At 34.8% G+C, this 21,210-nt stretch overlaps 1 protein-coding gene across 4 annotated transcripts in view; it reads right to left on the reverse strand.

The window, feature by feature from the left end:
• The window catches only part of COL12A1 (collagen type XII alpha 1 chain), a 252,433-nt gene that overhangs the window by 222,822 nt on the left and 8,401 nt on the right, over positions 1-21,210 (reverse strand). For 3 of the 4 annotated variants that reach the window (XM_053710444.1, XM_053710443.1, XM_053710445.1), the window contains exons 3-11: positions 15,401-15,517; positions 14,509-14,652; positions 12,746-12,799; positions 10,723-10,986; positions 9,662-9,826; positions 9,384-9,557; positions 5,133-5,423; positions 4,329-4,931; positions 1,646-1,918 (exon numbers count right to left, since the gene is read on the reverse strand). The exons of the other annotated variant lie outside the window; for it this stretch is intronic. In XM_053710444.1, the coding sequence (XP_053566419.1) occupies positions 1,646-1,918; positions 4,329-4,931; positions 5,133-5,423; positions 9,384-9,557; positions 9,662-9,826; positions 10,723-10,986; positions 12,746-12,799; positions 14,509-14,652; positions 15,401-15,517 (2,085 nt within the window). The remainder of the gene's footprint in view (positions 1-1,645; positions 1,919-4,328; positions 4,932-5,132; positions 5,424-9,383; positions 9,558-9,661; positions 9,827-10,722; positions 10,987-12,745; positions 12,800-14,508; positions 14,653-15,400; positions 15,518-21,210) is intronic. 4 annotated transcript variants of the gene reach the window in all.

Genomic DNA, 21,210 nt, shown 5'->3' on the forward strand with positions numbered 1-21,210 from the left:
TCTATAACGTCATCATCTATTTTTCCTGCTGTTCATGGAGAATGGTACAATAAACTTGATGATACCGTAACTTGTAAATGGAGTTTGTTATAGTTATCTCCAATCAAGAAGTCTTTCCTTATTCTTCATTTACCTGTGATGTCTCTGAAATGAATATGTCACACATAATGAGGAAATATCTATAGGCAGGGGCACTTCCTCACTGCTTTTGGCAAAGGGGCAGGACTTTTGGAGGCCATATCTCACCCTCTGAACTGTCTTAATTTGAAGGAGGGGATATATTATTTTCAAAAGAGGGCTGCACAGATGTGGGCAATCACCAACAAAATGACAGCCATCTGCAACATTAGCCATAAAAAAAGTTATAACGAAAGATGTAGGGTATGAAACGGATACAAAGACCCTTTATTTGAAATAGACACTTCTTTCAAATGTGGTGGTCAAATATGACCCTAGGATGCCAGCTTTTTTCCTCCAAATTTATCATTAAAGAATATGTAAATGCTTGTAGATTTATCAGTAAAGTATATGTTGATGTTGATTAGGGGATTCCCTGGCCCCGAATAGTATTCTGGAACCACAGAAACTTGGTAAACACTAAATAAATAATAGACATAATGATGTATTCATAGCAAAGGTTAGTCTAAGAATAATATGCAGATTATTTTTCATCATCTGTTTAAAAACGTAGCACTTTAGTAAGTAAAGTTCAAAAACCTACACAATTATATACTGACCCTTGAAATGTAAACATTAGAACTTCATAGAATGGACAGAACTGAACTAGTCTCAGATAGAATATCACTCTGTCTTTATTGCATATATGGAGACATAGAGCAACATCAGCATAAACAAGCCCTAGATTTCCTATAACCCTGATATATCAATTTTACATGTGTGCCTGATTAAAGGGACATAATACTCATATGCTAAGTCACTTGAAACTGATGCAGTATAACTGAAAAAAGCTGACAGAAAAATATCACCTGAAGATATTTTACCTCACAATTTCCTCAGCTCAGCAGAGTAAGTTTTGTGTAAAAAAAATATGCTTCAGCTTGCTGTCCAGCAGCAGGTAAAAAAAAAAATGAACAGCAGCCAATCAGCATCAACAGTGCTGAGGTCATGAACTCTTTTACTGTGATCTCATGAGATTTCACTTAACTCTCATGAGATTTCATAGTAAACTTCCTTAAACTGAATAGGGAAATAAGATGAGTGTGTACATAAGCTCATTCCTTTAGCTGTCCCGAGACAGACATACTGATTTGCTGCTTAGAAGTCCTTTACAATGGGAGGTGGCTACTGAGGATTTTTTGAGGTAATATATCTTTCTTTTTTACATAGAGATGTTCAGGTGATATTTTATAGTCAGCTTTTTACAGCTATGCTGCATCACTTTCAAGTGTTTCAACATTTGGGTATCATGGCCCTTTAAGGCAAAGATATTCCTGTTTGCAGCTATCTCTAACAGAAGTTGTGAACATAAACTCTGTGCACCCCCTCCACTCTTTAATATGCTTCATGCAAACACTGCTACAAAAATGTCTGCCCACCTTAACAAGGAGCTTGTCATTTAACAATAAAAATTATCAACATTTAAGTTTGCCATTTGTAGATTGTTTTAATGGTTCTAACTCCTTACCTTCTAATGTTGTTTCTTCCCCATCCAGTGAGGGGCTCTCCCCCTTTGCATATTCTGCCAGAACACTGACTGCATATGTTGTTTCTGGAAGTAGATTTGAAAGAACTGTAGTTGTAGTTGGGGCCGGTATAGAAACTATGAATTCTTCTCCACCAACAGCCACCTTATATTTTACAAGATAAGACAAAACATCTTCAGCAGCTGGGGACCAGTTTACTCGGAAACTGTTTGAAGTAACCTCAGAGAAAGTCAAATCTTGAGCAGGTGTCAACACTGCAATTATATCATCAAAAAGTCAAATTAGGAATTAGTAACTGCATTTTACAAAATACTAATTTGTTTTTAAATCTGAAGAGAAGGTACAAATATATTTTAATGTCTCTATGATTTTAATACAATCTGTATCAACAAAGATTTTTTTCTGATGAAACCATATTTTGGTAAAATAACAATCTCTACAAAAGACCAATAACTAGCATTTAAAGCATATAGGATATACTAATCTGCAATGTACAGATAAGTTCCAATAAGCTACGTTTAGCTCAATATAACAGGGTTACAAAACATTCTGTATTTTGTCGGAGCATCTTGGTTTGGGAGCAATGTCCCACTGTTCCTTCTGCTGAATTTTCTACCCTACCATTATCTGCCTAAGTGCTTCCAATAAATGCAGTTATATCTCAGTACCACTCAACTCCATCCCTGTACTGACTTGACTCCTTCTACATGTCCACCGACCACCTAATCAGCCCCCCAGACCATTGGGACGTTGCCCCCTTAATTTCCTATCCTGGAAAGGATTATTGTAATGTTGGAGGTATATGATCATAATCTCTGAAAAAGCAGGTTCTGTCAAATGTATTAAACAGAGTATGTTGGAATGATTGACAATCTCTGATCTCATATGAGTTATTTACACAAGAGCAGGGTGAAGTGCTGCCTTGGAACCTTGTAAACCCACAAATTAATACATTGTGGACTACATATCAGAAATCAAGCACTGTATTTCAGACATAGGGGGAGATTTATCAAGCAACCGATGCTGCTTGCTCCACCTGAGGTTTCAGGTTCGCCTCTTTAACTTGTCCGCTACCTTTTAGTGGCGGACTGCAATCATCCCGATCAGATACGAATGTGTGCTGGGGTTGGCATAGCACAAGCATTTCTTGTGAAATGCTTGTGCAATGTTAAATGCTGACAGCATACAGCGAATCATGTCCGCCCGGTCTTTAATAAATTGACCCCATAGTATTATTATTTTTTAAATTGCAGGGCTTTGACACTCAGCGACACCCATTAAAGGACCACTTAACACAGTAGAATAGCATAATCAATAAATCAATACTAAAGAGACAATTCAAACGCATTTAGTTTGAATTTCAAATGAGTAGTAGATTTTTTTCTGACAAGTATTAAAGTTAGTTAAATTTTCCTCCCTAATGCATCATGTGACAGCCATCAGCCAATCACAAAATGCATATACATATATACTGTGAATCTTGCACATGTTCAGTAGGAGCTGAAGCCTCAGAAAGAGTGCATATAAAAAGATTGTGCACATTTAGAAAATGAAATTTATTTGGAAATGTGGTTAAAATTGCGTGCTCTATTTGTATCATGAAATGGCCCTGGTCTCCCTTGCCGTGGCCAATCAGAAACTGCTCTTAATCTGAGACTCACTGTAGCCCTGTTTTATACACAGACAATCTAAGGATAGCCGCAGCTATCACTCCAGTGCTCCATGGAAAACAACACTATTCTTTTGCAAATTGCATCAAAACACAAACACAGATGTCTATATTTTTAACTTTGCCCAGACTATATTTCTGCTCATAATCTCCTCTTAATCGAAAAGGTTTGTTCTCACTACATAAAAGATATAGTACTTGTATACTTATGGGTGAAAATCCAAACAATAAAAATATCCAACATAATTGTAGTATAAATATGTATAAAGTGATCACACTTACTGTGTGTTTTTGTTGAGAGGGCTTGGATCATAATTACTTACAGAACAACAAATAAATAATATATATATATATATATATATATATATATATATATATATATATATATATATATATATATATATATATATATATATATATATATATATATATATATATAAATCTAGACAAGTCAGAAGACTTGGTTTTCCCACAGAAACTCTCTGATTACATTGTTTACAATGCAGCAAAGGATTCTGGGTGAGATATGCAAATGAGGTTCACAATGACTCACTTTTTTACTTATAGCCTGCTTTTTAAGGCAGACTTCCCTTTACGCCATAGCTTCGCCACATTACACAGCTTTTAAGCTTAGCTAGGGTTAGTACAGTGATTCAGACCAATCCCAGGACAGCTGTTTTGTGGTTATTGCCACTCATCAGCTTGGAGTAGGTTGAATCACTGCTTGGTAAAGTCACTTTTTTTGTGCTTCAAAACACATGCTGGTCTATAAGTATTATTCTCTGTTTGCTGAGTTACACACGTGCAACCTTATAATAATTATTATAACAATTTCCATTAGTTTTGGCAGTGCTCTAGATTTTTGAGTGTGCTGAAATCCCTATCTTTTTATAAGGACTACTGATCCTTATTCTCTTTCTGTATTGCATTTACACTATTTCCATTTAGTTTGTGCTTTGTTTTTATGAACAATAACTCTTTTTCTTTTTACTTACATTTTTGCTTTATGGTTTCCAACTCCTGCTCAATTCTAAGACAGATAGATTGTGTTAGCTCAAATGATATTCTTTGGAATGCATCAAAATCTTCAACTGTATACACATGGGTATCTGCTGGAGGAGATGCTATTGCTTCCAGCTCAGTCCTTACTGCATCCTTGACGCCAACAGCAAAAATTTCAACATCTGAATTTCGTAGTTTTATGGCTGGATCTTTAAAGGCATCTGATGACTTGCCATCAGTAATGAGTATCATTACTCTAGGAACATTTGATCTTGCTCCCTTACTTTCAACAAGCACCTTTTCTCTTACGTAGGTCATTGCTTTGCCTGTGTTGGTAGAGCCCCCTCTATATGGAAAGGTATTCACAGCATGTAGAATGTCTTCAATCTTGTCATACTTATTTAGTGAAAACTCTGTAAATGGATCTCTGCTGTACTGTACCAGACTGATCTGGACTTTGTTTGGTGATATGTCAAAGCTCTTTACTAACACTTCTAGGAAGGCTCTGACTTTAGCAAAATTAGCAATACCAATACTATAAGAGCCATCAACGAGGAGAACAACATCAGCCTTTATATCCACACCTCCGGCACATTCTGTTAAAAACAATAAATAAAAGATTGTAAATTGAATTCACATCCCTTATTATTTGTTCCAGTACTGTGTGAGTCTAAGCAGAAAACTAGTTTCCACAGCAAGCTGAAAATATGGACAGTAACAGCTACTTGTATGTGTAAAAATTGGTGTGTTAGGAAACTATTTATAAAGGAAGGTAAACATAAGAGTCAATAACCTACCCACTCGTACTTTAACTGCATGGGTTTTTTCCAGTGTTGAGATTGGCTCACTTGCTGTGAGTCCTTTCATTGCATATAAATTAATCTGGTACTCTGTATCGGGGGAGAGATCCTTCAGGTTGATACTAGTGGTCTGAGGGCCAAGATTTAGAGAATGTTGTTTACTTCCTGCTAACATAGGAATAAGCTGGACTCTGTAGCCTGTGATTTGGCTTGGGGATGCTTTCCAGGTGATCTTCATTGACTTGGAAGAAACTTCTGTAACCACCAAATCTGAAGGAGACTCAATAACTAAATGAAACCAAAAACCACATAAGAACAGTTAGTCTTTAATGAAAAAACACTCTGCAATATTAAAAAAACAAAAGGCATACATTTTTGAGCAGTGAGGTTAAATGGACTAAAACATGAATATGTTTGATAATTTTGTTAATTTACCAAAGCAGCACAAATGTTTAATTGAAATAGATTCATATTATTACCCATAGTCTGTAAAAGATTGTGGGATATTCATTTCCAACTTTTGGCAATTATGTCAGTATTGTCTATATGATGACAAAATATGGTCATAAACTGATAAAATATTAAAATAATTCATTCAGTGTGGTTGTACAGCTACCCTGACAGCAAAACAAACTTTTGTTTATAAATCAATATCTCAGAAAAAAAGAATTCTAACAAATGTATCAAATATTAAAGGAGCTTTAAATTGGGAATGACCTAAAAAAGTATTCTGCCACATGTATTTATTGAAAGCCTATGTAAATAGCATTTGACACTAAAGTCACAACTTAATTTTGCATTACGCAATTAAATATAAAGACAATCGGCTAGATTACAAGTTTTTGTCGGTAAGGCTTGCGGGGCTAACGAGCAGTTTATGCTCACCACTCACCTACAGACAACGCTGGTATTACGGGTTTTTTTAAACTCGGCGTTAGCTGCAAAAAAGTGAGCGGAGAGCAAAATTTTGCTCCACATCTCACCTCAATACAAGCGTTGCTTACGGTAGCGGTGAGCTGACTAAACGTGCTTGTGCACGATTTCCCCATAGGCATCAATGGGGGAGAGCCGGCTGAAAAAAACCCGAACACCTGCAAAAAAGCAGCGTAAAGCTCCTAACGCAGCCCCATTGATTCCTATGGGGAAATAAAATTTATGTCTACACCTAACACTCTAATATGATCCCCGAGTCTAAACACCCCTAATATTACACTTATTAACCCCTAATCTGCTGCCCCCGACATCGCCAACACCTGCATTTTATTATTTACCCCTAATCTGCCGCTCCGGACACCGACACCACCTACATTATCCCTATGAACCCCTAATCTGCTGCCCCCAACATCGCCGACACCTACTTTTTATTTATTAACCCCTACTCTGCCACCCCCAATGTCGCCGCCACCTAACTACACTTATTAACCACTAATCTGCCACCGCCAACGTCGCCGCCACTATAATAAAGTTATTAACCCCTAAATCTAAGTCTAACCCTAACCCTAACACCCCCCCTAACGTAAATATAATTTAAATACATCTAAATAAAATTACTATTATTAACTAAATTATTCCTATTTAAAACTAAATACTTACCTATAAAATAAACCATAAGATAACTACAATATAACTAATAGTTACATTGTAGCTAGCTTAGGGTTTATTTTTATTTTACAGGCAACTTTGTATTTATTTTAACTAGGTAGAATAGTTATTAAATAGTTATTAACTATTTAATAACTTCCTAGTTAAAATAAATACAAATATACCTGTAAAATAAATCCTAACCTAAGTTACAATTACACCTAACACTATACTATCTTTAAATAAATTGCCTAAATTAACTTTAATTAATTACAATTAAATTAAATAAACTAAATTATGAAAAAAACAACACTAAATTACAGAAAAAAATAAAATAATTAAAAAAAATTAAAACTAATTACACCTAATCTAATCCCCCTAATAAAATAAAAAAGCCCCCCAAAATAATAAAAATCCCTACACTATACTAAATTACAAATAGCCCTTAAAAGGGCCTTTTGCGGGGCATTGCCCAAAAGTAATCAGCTCTTTTACCTGTAAAAAAAAAATACAATAACCCCCCAACATTACAACCCACCACCCACACACCCAACCCTACTCTAAAACCCACCAATCCCCCTTAATAAAACCTAACACTAACCCCTTGAAGATCACCCTACTTTGAGACGTCTTCACCCAACCGGGCAGAAGTGGTCCTCCAGACGGCCAGAAGTCTTCATCCGATCCGGGCAGAAGAGGACCTCCAGACGGGCAGAAGTCTTCATCCAGGCAGCATCTTCTATCTTCATCCATCCGGAATGGAGCGGATCCATCTTCAAGCCATCTGACGCGGAGCATCCTCTTCCATCCGATGACTAACACTAAATGACGGTACCTTTAAGTGACGTCATCCAAGATGGCGTCCCTTCAATTCTGATTGGCTGATAGAATTCTATCAGCCAATCGGAATTAAGGTAGAACAAATCCTATTGGCTGATCCAATCAGTCAATAGGATTGAGCTTGCATTCTATTGGCTGTTCCAATCAGCCAATAGAATGCAAGCTCAATCCTATTGGCTGATTGGATCAGCCAATAGGATTGAACTTTAATCTTATTGGCTGATTGCATCAGCCAATAGGATTTAATCTACCTTTATTCTGATTGGCTGATAGAATTCTATCAGCCAATCAGAATTGAAGGGACGCCATCTTGGATGACATCACTTAAAGGTACCATCATTTAGTGTTAGTCGTCGGATGGAAGAAGATGCTCCACGTCGGATGGCTTGAAGATGGACCCGCTCCGCTCCGGATGGATGGATGAAGATAGAAGATGCCGCCTGGATGAAGACTTCCCGTCTGGAGGTCCTCTTCTGCCCAGATTGGATGAAGACTTCTGGCTGTCTGGAGGACCACTTCTGCCCGGTTGGGTGAAGACGTCTGAAGGTAGGGTGATCTTCAAGGGGTTAGTGTTAGGTTTTATTAAGGGGGGATTGTGTGGGTTTTAGAGTAGGGTTGGGTGTGTGGGTGGGGGGTTGTAATGTTGGGGGGGTATTGTATTTTTTACATGTAAAAGAGCTGATTACTTTGGGGCAATGCTCCGCAAAAGGCCCTTTTAAGGGTTATTTGTAATTTAGTATAGGGTAGGGATTTTTTTTATTTTGGGGGGCTTTTTATTTTATTAGGGGGATTAGATTAGGTGTAATTAGTTTAAAAAATTGTAACTATTTTATTATTTTCTGTAATTTAGTGTTTGGTTGAATGGACTCGTAATCTAGGTGAATGGAATTTGGAAAGCAGGATAAATAGGGTGATCTCTATAGAAACTTGATTTCATGCAAAGAATCTACAGATTTAGAAAACAAATTTGTTTGTGGTTCTGTTTAGGTGATAATGCTTAGGTTAAATACTTAGATCTACTTATGTATAATAATTTGAGTCTATTTATATTTCCTTACAGCCTTAAAACATATGTTTTTGAGAGGTGGGCTTATTTTGGCAACAATTAAGGCATTTAATATGTGTCAAAGGTTGTGGAAAAAAATAGTTACGACCAACACTAGAGACTGGAAGAAGCTTATGACTAAAAAATAAAGGCCATGTCAGGGATGTCCTATGACCTCATGGTCAGTGGCTCCTAAAACTTACTGACCTAGCTGTAGAGAGACAGAAACACTCTCTGGTTATACTCTCTTCACACCTGTCTTTCCCTTTTACCCATAGTCTTATGCACCCTCCTGAACATTTGCTTAAAGTGTAGGTAGAGAAATTGTTAACAGCAATAATGTTTTCATAGAACAACTAAGATGCTGGGTACTACACATGCACTCGTTTGCTCTGAACATCTCATCATGTAATGCAACTCTAATCCCTTTCCAGGGGTATTGAAGGTCCTGATTATACTATTGCCTTGAATGTGAATTCTGATATGATTTGTTTAAAGAATGTAAATAATGTTCTTATCAATTAGTGTATGCAAGAATGACTCTAAACACTTTAAACAGAAATCTAAATCCATTTTCAGTTTATAAATGAGGATATGTTTCTAAAAGACCTTCTATCCAGACTAGGTATTGTGAGGTAAATTACAGGTGTTCCAATACACAGTTTGATACAATTATTTGCATGCAAATTTAAAACAAGGCATTATTAGTGATGTTACTTAACGTATATGTTTAAAACAAAGTTATTTATAGATATTTATCTTTCAAGAAGTAATTGGCTTACCTTCTTCTCCACTAACAAGCTCACTTAGCTGCTCATCGACCCCTGAGCAAACCTGAGTAATTATTTCATTCTGTACATCAACAATAGCATCAAAATTTGCAACATTGTAAACATGTTTTAATGAAGGCAGAGAAGCCATTTGTTTGAGTTCTTTCGCATCCGCAGCCTTTATACCTGAATCAAGAACATTGAAAATAATTAATTTCTGTGGAATAGTATCAATATTAAAATGCAAGCAATGCCTTTTATACTTAAGAAATATTTTGGTTGTGACTTACCAAGAGAAAAAACTTCAACTCCTTGGTTACGGAGTTCCCTTGCTGGAATTTCAACTTCATCCTGTGATTTTCCATCCGTAATGATTATTGCTACTTTGGGAAATCCTTTTCTTGAGCCAGCAGATTCCACAAAAGAATTCTTAATCAGATAGTCAATAGCCTCACCTAAAATATAATTTGCTACGCTTAATAAATAATGAAGTGATGAGTGAGAGATGTGAAAGAGGTTAATATATTTTAATTTTCCTGTTTCATGAAGTCTCATTTTGGAACTAACCAGAAACTGATTAATTTGACTAAGCAAAAAAATATATATTTCCCACAATTTAACATAAACCATGCACTACTGAAGCAATGCATAAACAAGCTATATGAATTAAAGGGACAGTCTAGTCAAAAGTAAGCTTTCATGATTCCGATAAGGTATGTAATTTTAAACAACTTCCCAATTTTTGAAGGCTGCCTCTTATCTCAGTACATTTGACATTTTTTCACAGCTAGAGGGTGTTAGTTCATGTGTGACATATAGATAACATTGTGCTCATGCCCGTGGAGTTACTTATGAGAGGGCACTGATTGGCTAAAATGCATGTCTGTCAAAAGAATTGAAATAAGGGGGCAGTCTGCAGAGGCCTAGATACAAGGTAATTACAGAGGTAAAAAGTGTATTAATATAACAGTGTTGGTTATGCAAAACTGGGAATGGGTAATAAAGGTATTATCTATCTTTTTAAACAATAAAAATTCAGGAGTAGACTGTCCCTTTAAAAGCTGAATTGCACCCTAGTGCCTATAAACAAGTGTTAATTACAAAATCACCAACTTTTTGCTTTACTTATGTATGACAACATCCACAGGACTTCAAAAAAGACCTGCTTAAAAGTCTCTGTATCCCACAGTACAATTGCACTTGGCAACAAGGTGGACAACACTAAAAAGCAATGTTTAATCACTTTACCAGCAAGCAAGGCACCTCTCTGGCAGAAGAAGCCCCTAGGCAGTTGCCTATATTGCCTAACAAATGCAAAAATAATATTACAAGGAAATTGTCTTATGCATACCTGTCATTGTATTGCCGCCTTTGTAAGGTATTCTTTTTACTGCAGAAAGGAGATCTGCTTTATTGTAATATACATTCATGTTAAACTCAGTCCTTGTGTCAGAGCTGTACTGGACAACTCCAACACGTGTTTTGTCTTCAGCAATATCAAAAGCTGATACTAGAGAGGATATGAATTCCAGAATGTATTTAAAGTTGTTTCTCCCCACGCTCCAAGAGCCATCCACAAGAAAGACTACATCAGCAACTGCACTAATAGAGCATCCTAAAAGGAAATACAACATATTAGCTATAGTACACCCTAAACACATTACAACATTACTACTTCATGATGAATATGTGTCAAATGTCTGGCATTAATGCAGGGCTGGGAAGTCTAATAGTCCTAAACCAGTGAGAAACTGCAGCAGCATTGCTTAGCTTTACCTTCAAAACTGCAATTTTCACACTTCAATTACAGGAAAAGCAGGCAAAATTCATCAATGAATAATGAAAGTGAAATACATGAAAATAAGCTTAAAGTGAAGGTAAAGTTTGCACGATTAGATGATTGTATATGTAAATACTTAAAAAATTAATGTTAGTTTAATTCATGAATTTTTTTAATTTGATATATTTATTTAGTTATCACCTGTTTTCTCTCTATTTCTGATCGTTTCAAAAACAACCCGTTTTTTTGGGAGGGGGTTTCTGTCCGGTCACGTTCTTGCATCAGCCAATAGTAAGTCTGGCCGTTAGGCGGCCGTCATTTGACGTCACAGATTCCTTGACGTTCTGCGCATGCGTTGGCATTACTTACTCTCCCTTGCAAGCCGAGCTCGCTCCAGTTTAGCGCATGCGCAATTGCGATAGTATGTTCGGTCTATCAATATTAAAGTCACGCATGCGCAAATTTAATATACGGCGAAGTGTGCGCATGCGCCAATTGACCGGCAAGCGAGAACGCGCTTTTGAACTTACGTATAGAGCGGGTGGGACCGCTCTGTACGTAAGAGTGAGAAAAACCAGGAAATTCATGGAGGGAGGAGTAAAGAATGGCTGAGTAGGTAAATACAACTAGTTTATAATACAATAAGATATATTAAAATAATTTAAAAAAAGTAGGCGATCATACTATATAGCATATGACTAATATAATACAGGTATAAAAAAAGGAAAACTTTACCTTCACTTTAAAGGGACAGTCAAGTCAAAATTAAACTTTAATGATTCAGATAGAGCATGTGATTTCAAACAACTTTCTAATTTACTTCTATTATAAATTTTGCTTTGTTCTCTTGATATCCTTTGTAAAGTAAAGCTATGTAGGGTGATAGAAGATCAGGAGCGTGCATGTGTCTTTAGCAATCTATGGCAGCAGTGTTTGTATCTATGTATAACATTGCTATTAACAATGTTTCAAACACTGCTGCCAGATGGCTAGAGACAAGTGCACACTCCTGAGCTCACCTAGGTTACCTTTTAATAAAGGATACAAAGATAACTAAGCAAAATTAATTAAAGAAGTCAATTGGAAAGTTGTTTAAAACGACATGCTCTATCAAGTCAGTTTAATTTTGACTTTATTGTCCCATTAAGTGTTCTCATTTTTAAATCCTAATGGACATATGTTTAACTCCTTTTGTATTTAAATTCCCACGTTTAGACATAAATGTGTTTTTTAAATACCAAAAGTGAATTTACAGGTATAAATGTTAGCGATCCTTCTGATTTTATAATATTTCAGGAATTTCTTTTATTACATTGGTTTCCTTTTATTTAGCCACAGGAACTGAGATTATTTTCCCAAATGTACATATGTTGGCACTTTTTCAATAGCTTTAGCAAATGTCCATTAAAATAAATAATTATATCTTGGCCTATTTGTAATAAATCAGAAGGCACAACATGAGGTATGAGATACATTATGTCCTTTATTAAGATATATTTCATATTGCCTGCGGCTTTAACTCATTTTCAGCTGCCTATATGGGACAGATTTATTGTTTTACGCAGCTCATTAAAAGAACACATTAAATACTTACTTGGCGAGTCAACCGGCTTCTGTTCCTCTGAAGTCACACGAGCTCCTGTTTGAACTTAAAATAGAAAACATTTAATTAGTTACTAGACAACAAAATGTATATTTGTTAGGGAACTTATACTCATTTTGTGCATGCACTGCTAGGCAAAGAGGACTTCACAGGTAACCAGGAACTAAAAGGGACATTGAATAATTATTTTAATCTGATCAATTAAACATAAGATAACTTTGACTACCTTAAATAATTACGATAATGGTGGTTTATATATTACAGAGTACCAAAGAAGAGCAATAAAATAACCCAAAGTTCTATGTTGTTTTTATGAGTTTAATAAGACAGTTTTTTAAAACTATGAAAAAGCTTTACATAATTGTTTAATACAGGTATACCTCACTTTACAGCGCTTCACTTTACAGCGATTCGCTAATACAGCGCTTTGTGGAGCTGAAGTTCAACCTCCAAGGATTTTGAAACAGTGCTGTAAATCATTGTGAGATTGCGAGAAAAGTGACTGGTACCATTTTGCTATGCTTAGTTCAATGTTAACTGCATTGCAGTGCAATCTGTGTCTCAGTGTTATAGTCTGGCAAATTTTACTACAGTAATTGTCCCTATTTTACAGGTACAGTATTTATTGAATACTAATTGAATACTTGCTGTGCTAGTGTTAAACTAAACGTAGCACTATTGCACCCCTAATATATGTTAGTTCAAACATAATTTTAAGATTTTAAACACTGAAAAGAAATCTAAAACTGCCTTGTTTCACTTTAAGGCGGTTTTCACTTTACAGCGGGGCTCCGGTCCCTAACCCGCTGTATGAGCGGGGTATACCTGTATTGTGCATAAAACACTACAGTGTAACATACATTAGTGTAAATACCACTTTCTATCTCTTCTGATTTAAAAAAATAGTTTCTATTGAGCCTTAGAAATGAACTTACTTGATTAACAAACTACTGGTAGTGGCTGTGTGGTACAAACACCAGTACTTTTTAATAGCTAATTTAACCACTAATAGCAACTACTACTATTCTTGAAACTGCTGAAAGGATAACCAGGAATAAGATCATTTGTAAAACACACACACACATTACATTCAAGTGAAAAACAGCAAAACTAATGTTAATTTATGTATTTAATTTATCTCATGTAGTAATTACATTATTATTTGTATTATTGTCAGGTATTTGTAGAGCTCCAACAGATTACGCAGCGCAATGAACATAGGCGGTATACAAGATAACATTTATAGGGATCAAATGGGTAAAAGGGCCCTGTTGAGAGTTGCGCTGTTGTAGTCTTCTCTTATGAAGGTGAGCTAAAAACAGCTGGGCTCATAGGCTTACATGCTAATGGGGTTCAAGGAGATAGGAAAGGTTAGTGTAGGTTGTATGCATCCCTGAATAGTAGAGTCTTTAGGGAGCGCTTGAAGCTTTCAAAATTAGGGGAGAGTAGTGGAGCGAGGAAAAATGTCCTCAATAATTGGTTATAAAACCAGTAAAAGAAGTAAGTTATTGTTTAAATAAAATGAGTAAAGAACACAACAAAGATAATTTCGTATAACTGTGCTGATTAATACATTATGTACACAAATTATTACTGTATTAAATATATATATATATATATATACACAGTATATATAACAAATTGATTTTACACTGCATCACACCATCTATGATCTGGGAAGTTTACTAAAAGCTGAATTTTCCTATTCAGTGATTTAACTTACTAGTAATTCATTGTTTTTGTTAAGTACTTACTTGTAAGTTGTCCAAACACGGGTAAACTCTCCTCATATTCATCATAAGAAATTATTGTTACAACATACTCCACATCTGGTATAAGTTCTGTTAGCACAGTTTGTGTTGCTGATGCTGGAAGATCCAATTCTTTTGTCGGCCCATCTGAAAAACATCATAATGCTGATTACACAATTTCACAACTATCCCCCTACTTGCAAAAGCAACGTATCTGTGCCACTTCAGACGATAAGGAAAAAACTGTGGTGCACGGCATACTGGAGCTAAAAGCTACTGCACTCTTGTTTTAATTCCCAATTTAAACAATAGAAAGCAGAATAACATCAATTATGCAATCTACTGGTCAGCATGAGCAGACCACAGCTATGTTTTGGTAGTAAATATGGTAAAAATGATCTAATTCTTAAAAAAATACTTAGTTATTTTTAAAGACCCATACAACATTGTATTTAGCCTTTTAAACTGTTAGTTTCTACCCGGAGAAAGAGTGGAATGGGGGGCTTGTCTTACTTTCAGGGAGAGTGTAGTTTGATGTCTGCACAAAGCGGGTATCATATGGATTGGGTGATAAAGGTTTGTGATTTAAACTGCTAAGGCTTCAAAATGAAGAAGTAAAATAATGACAAAAGAATGTAAGAGCTTGGTTTACAGAGATGCAACACAAGCGTTTCAACTCTTTTTTTGCAACCAAAATTTAAAGAATGTTTAAGCATTCTTCATGTGACCTATGAAAGTAATGAAAACGTGTACTGTATGTGGAATCATGAAAATCAGGTACATTCATAGAATTTAAAGTCTAAGCATGGTACGGTTTAGGTGCTGTGTTTTTATTGTAAACCATTATAGAAAATATAAAAAGGTTCTATGGCGTGAAATGTTGTATGATACTTACCAATAGTTGGGACTACAGTAATCTTGAAACCCTTTATCCTTTCAGCAGGCCTTTTCCATGACATTCGAACTGTACTCTCATTAACTATTTCAAAATCTAAGTCTGTTGGTTGTCCAACTGAAACAAATTGTTAGAAATATGTTAGAATATCAAGTATAAGCAGAGATAGCAAATGATATTGCACCTGCTGATGGTAGTAAACATGCAATATAACATCTCTGTTTTATTGTCTAATGCAAGTTGTTTTAACAGGCTCAATTAGCCTATAGCATTCTTTAAATTCAGGGGGTGCAATAACGTTTGCTATATCAGGAGGTAACACTGAAATAACACAAACAGAAAAACTGTTACCAAATAGAAAGTAACAAACAAGCAAAGCTTACAAAGCATGGCTTTGCGCAAATCTATTTCCAACATCATTTCAAAATGTTGTTGGAAAAACAAAACAAAAAGAAAAACAGAAAAAGCTGACAAAAAATGGACAACACATTTACATTGATACAATTTACAATGGACAGAACAAATACAAGTTACATCTTGAGTTGCTAAATCATTCATGAATGACCAGCAATTTCAAGCACATAGAAAAAGACATTAAAGTACAAAATAATTACACATAATAAAACACATTTACATGACAATTACAGAATACTTTGTACATGCTTAGTGCAGACCATGCCAAAGTACAGCAACCTGCTTTCAATAACATTCGACATATTGAGCACACACACACTGCTGAATACACTGATAACTAAATAGATAGGTCATATTACCTTAATATCACTGCGCCAGGAAATATATTTTCTGACACTTAGCATTTCTTTACCATGCAGTATTTATATATAGTTTGTAATATCAAAATGATGAGTTACAAAATATTTGGCTCGTAAAATGTACTCAAATGGAGTCTGACTTTTAACAATTATGTTGTTCACAATAATGTGATTTGTGTCTTCCAAAATAATTTAACTGTGCAATAGATATTAATAATAGTAATAATAACAATAAAAATTAAAAATGCTTTTGTTATCCACAAAAGCTACGGCAAATGTCACAGTTAATGAGCCTTTGTAATATGAGGATGCTTTAATTACAATATTTCTTTCTTCAGAAGGCTAGAGACATAATAAATATGCACTAAATGTCAAGTACAAGAATCACTCCATACACAAGCGCCATACTAGTAAGAATAGCATTTTGGTGCCAAAATGCCAGTATGGGACGTTTCACAAAACATTACCATGGTTAATGATGAAGAGACAAAATCAGAGAATGCTGATGCACAGTTTTTAGATTACTGCGAGCACACAGTGGAAAGGGTGATTTGAACCCACATATAATTGCAAATGAAAAAATATCAGAAGAGCTGATGAGAGAAATGATTTGCATGGACATAATTTCATGGCATCATGCAATATACATGAAATGTTGATTTGTTTGAGCTCTCCAAAATGAACAAAAGCCTCCGTGTACAGATTCATTGCACATAGACTTTTTGTGAATTATTTTATAATGATATTCATTGTTTTTGCTTTTGTTGAAATTATTATCAGCACTATATGTTATCTGCAGTTATTAAGCCATTTAAATAGATTTGTAAAAACATCTGATCAAATGAAACTGATAACTACATAAGTGTATTACTTTTTTAAACTTAGTTCACATAAAAGTAAATAACAAGTGACTATAATGAAACTACAACACTTCACAATTCATGAATCCTAATTTTGATATAATTTAAATTGTAGGTCCTTTTTCATGTGAATAGCCATATATCAAACACTACATTTTATCTATGTATGTAGTTTCTCATGCATTAGTCCAAAGTATGTTTAGATCTAAGAAAATACCTTGCATGCATTGCTCATTTTTCAGTGCATATTTATTGGATTCTGTTTAAGCTACATTTCCCACCTTACTTTAAAGGGCTCCTCTACACTAATGGAGTAGAATTTGGATGCTGGGATAAATAAATATACATATTAATGATTAAGCATTGAGGTCATTATAAAGAGTTGAGAAATTGTTCTTTAATTGTAAATGTTCTTCTATAAGATATTAAACGTGTAGCACATACCAGCAATTAAGTAAAAATGTTCTCTTGCCAGTAAGGGACTAATGTAAACAAGTATGTGCTGTGATTTAATCAATCAATAGAATGGTGCTGGCTCATGAAAATGTCACCATTCTACAGCCTCCTCAGAGGAATTTTAACTCAAAAGCAGACAATAATTTATATATATTACAATATTGATATATTTTCCTTAATTAATCAATTTAATGCACATAACAAGCTGTCTCATTATGTGCATGGTGGCCTGAGTGCGTTTGATGACCAGCGATCCCCACCACTACAGGCCGAGGATCATTGGTCTCATACTTTAAATGGCAGTGCCAGTAACATTGCCACAGAGGTGTGGTGACATCACAAAGGGGCAGTGCCAATGTAGCTGGAATGGGCATGTTAACTATCTACATTAGAAAAATACATTTCAATATGAAATTTACATATATTGAAAAGAAAGCAATCCCTATTATATAATGTCAATCTTACTACTTCTTGGTACTGCAATCAACAAGTAGAATTATCCATATATATGCACTGAAACTGTATATTAATGACATACTTAACTGGCATTATAATCCTTTTAAAAGCAGTTAGAGATATCTATATAACTGTGTAACCTAAAATGCATGCAAGCACAGTCCAATAACACTTTGAAAAGTGAACAAATAGTTGTTATGCATAGTAAAGGAATATCATTATAAAATACTATTTCGGTATTAATGGCTCAGGACAAATTTAATGCAAAGGCAGACACAACTGACCTGAGCATGCTTCAAAAATGTATCAGTACATGGCAAAGATTTGGCACCAACCTGGACAGTAATTTGACCTGATGCTGCAGAAGACTTAGGCTTTAACTGCTGAGGAACAGTAGAAGCCCATCTTGGATAACTCCAAAAGACCGGATTCCAAGAAAAAAATAACTGTAGGGAAAAATCTTTAGCATCTGAAAAAATCTGCAAACCTGTTCAAGAACATATGGATGTTGTGGTAGCATATTATTTCCAGAGGCAATACCATCATGTTAGCAAATTTCTGAAAAGTTCTCCTGGCACTCAATGGTACCGTTTCATCAAACCGATTCAATCACAAAAGATTTTTCAAGCAAACAAGAAAAATGATAAAATATTTGTCTACATGACTTGTTGTAAATTCATAATAGGAAAATGCATGGGTGAAAACAAAGTCAGGTATGCATGGAGAAATAGAGATCAAATATGAAGAAATATTCTATATAAACATATGCTTTACATAAACCCATTTGAATATTAATGCGGAAATGCAGCAGTGTCTAAACCAAAATCAAACAGCTAAGATTTAAAGGGACAGTAAAGTAAAAATTAAACGTTCATGATTCAGATATAGCATGCAATTTTAAATATCTTTCCAATTTACTTATATCATCAAAATTGCTTTGTTCTTTTGTTATCCTTTATTGAAAAGTAAATCTAGGTAGGCTGAAAGGAACTTAGAAATAAGCATGTGTCTTCAGCAGTCCATAGCAGCAGTATTTGCAACTATGTTTAACATTTCTATAAACATTGTTGCAAACACTGCTTCCAGGTGGCAAAATTCACCTGCACGCTCTGAGCGTAGGATTACTCTTTAAAAAAAGATTCCAAGAAAATGAAGCAAAACAGAAGTAAATTGTGAAAAAAATTAAAATGTCCTACTCTATCCAATCCATTTAAATTTAATTTTGACTTCACTGTCCCTTTAATCATGCATTTCTGAAAAACTACAACAATAAAATTAGAAAAATATTTTATACACTGAGATTTTTTTCAATAGATTCAGATTTACCTATAAAGTGAAATGGTTTGATCTGTATTCTAATGGTCACTGAACTCGAATGTGACTGGCTTGTGATTTTTACCATGGGCAATAATCATTTGAAGATTTGTTAGCCAATAGGTGACGTTGTTTCATCTACATCACTAAACAGTAGGTGGCTAAAATAGTACATTCCCATTAGCACCAAGTGGACTATAAAATGTTTACAAATTCAAAGATTCAATTTAACTTATACTTACTGGAACATAATGTCTCCCTAGCTGATGAACAATTAGCAAACTCTCATTAAACTCCTATTAAAGCCAAAATGTATATTTTATATGGAATTCATTACTACTAAAATGGCATACCCTGTCTTAAATCAAGTATAAGAGAAAATAGTGAAAATTGTACCTGTTTAAAAAGTTATTAAAATATAATGGGTAATTATTTTAAATGTATTATCAGTCACATAGTCAATTAATAATATTGCATCTGCAGAGTATGTTTAAGTGTTTGTTGTTATAGTTTAGCATAATGTGATTAAGTAAATCCCTGCAGGGACATGGAACTCAAAATTAAACTTTAATGATTCAGATAGAGGTACACATTTTTAAACAGCCTTCCAAATTATCCCTATTAAGAAAATTTACCTCTTACTCTTGGTATCCTTTTTGTAAAACACAGCTCTTTTCCATGAGAGCATACTGAGGTAGGCTTGGAAGTCTTTAAGGTAGTTGTATTTTCAACAATGTATGCAACTTTGTACATTTCCTTTCTGAAACAAGTGCACACTTCTCAGCTTTCCTTTTTAAAAATAGCACTCACTGCACGATACATCTTCTTGACTGACCGAAAAATAAAGAGGTTGTGTAGTCACCCTTGGTGCATGTATGGTGCATGATGCTAAGCCAGCACCTGCTATTTATGTGCAAAGAAGGAAAGCACATTCATGGCACTTAGTCAGTCAAGAAGTGAGCATGCTCAGTGCTAACTTATACAAAAGTAAGAGCAGAAATTCTGAAATGTCCATTTTATTAATAATATTACACTATTTTAGAATTGGTAAAATGCCATATCCTTTTACATTTACTTTTACTATAGAATGGGTAATATGGAATATATGTATATGGCTATTTCACTTTTGCACATGCTCAGTAGGATCTCGAGCCTGAGAAAGTGGAAACTGTGCATATATATATATATAGAATGTGAGCATATTGATAATGAACATATATTGGAAAGTGTTTTTTTTAATTGCATGCTTTATCTGAATGATGAAACTTTAATTTTTACTTTGCTGTCTCTTTAAATACAATAATGAAACCACATAAGGAAAGGCATAAGCTGTTACATTATAAAGTAGTCTGATCTCACATCTTAGTGCAGCATTAAAGGGATACTAAACCCAAATATTTTCTTTAATGGATCAGATAGATCAGATAGAGCATGCAATGTTAAGCAACTTTCTAATTTACTCCTATTATACATTTTTCTTTGTTCTCTTGCTATCTTTATTTTAAAAAAAGCAGAAATGTAAAGCTTAGGAGCCAGCCCATTTTTGGTTCAGAACCTGGGTTATGTTTGCTTATTGGTGGCTAAATGTAGCCGCCAATCAGCAATCGCTATCCATGGTGCGGAACCTAAAATGGGCAGGCTCCAAATCTTTACATTCCTGCTTTTTAATAAAGATAGCAAGAGAACGAAGAAAAATTGATAATAGGAATAAATTAGAAAGTAGCTTAAAATTGCATGCTTTATCTGAATCATGAATGAAAAAATGGGGGTTTAATATCCCTTTAAACTACTGAGCACAACTACAATGCAATGCTTATTGTATTACTTCTTGTGCTATCTTCAAAGCCATTTTCACTGGTTTATCAAGCACCACATCTTCATAGTGTGCGGTGCCATTGTGGAGCTTATGTATTCTTGCACTCTTTCTGACAGTTGGATTGAGCACTTCAGG

The sequence above is a fragment of the Bombina bombina genome, chromosome 4 (genome assembly GCF_027579735.1).
Source record: "Bombina bombina isolate aBomBom1 chromosome 4, aBomBom1.pri, whole genome shotgun sequence".
In the NCBI taxonomy this organism is placed as follows: domain Eukaryota; kingdom Metazoa; phylum Chordata; class Amphibia; order Anura; family Bombinatoridae; genus Bombina; species Bombina bombina.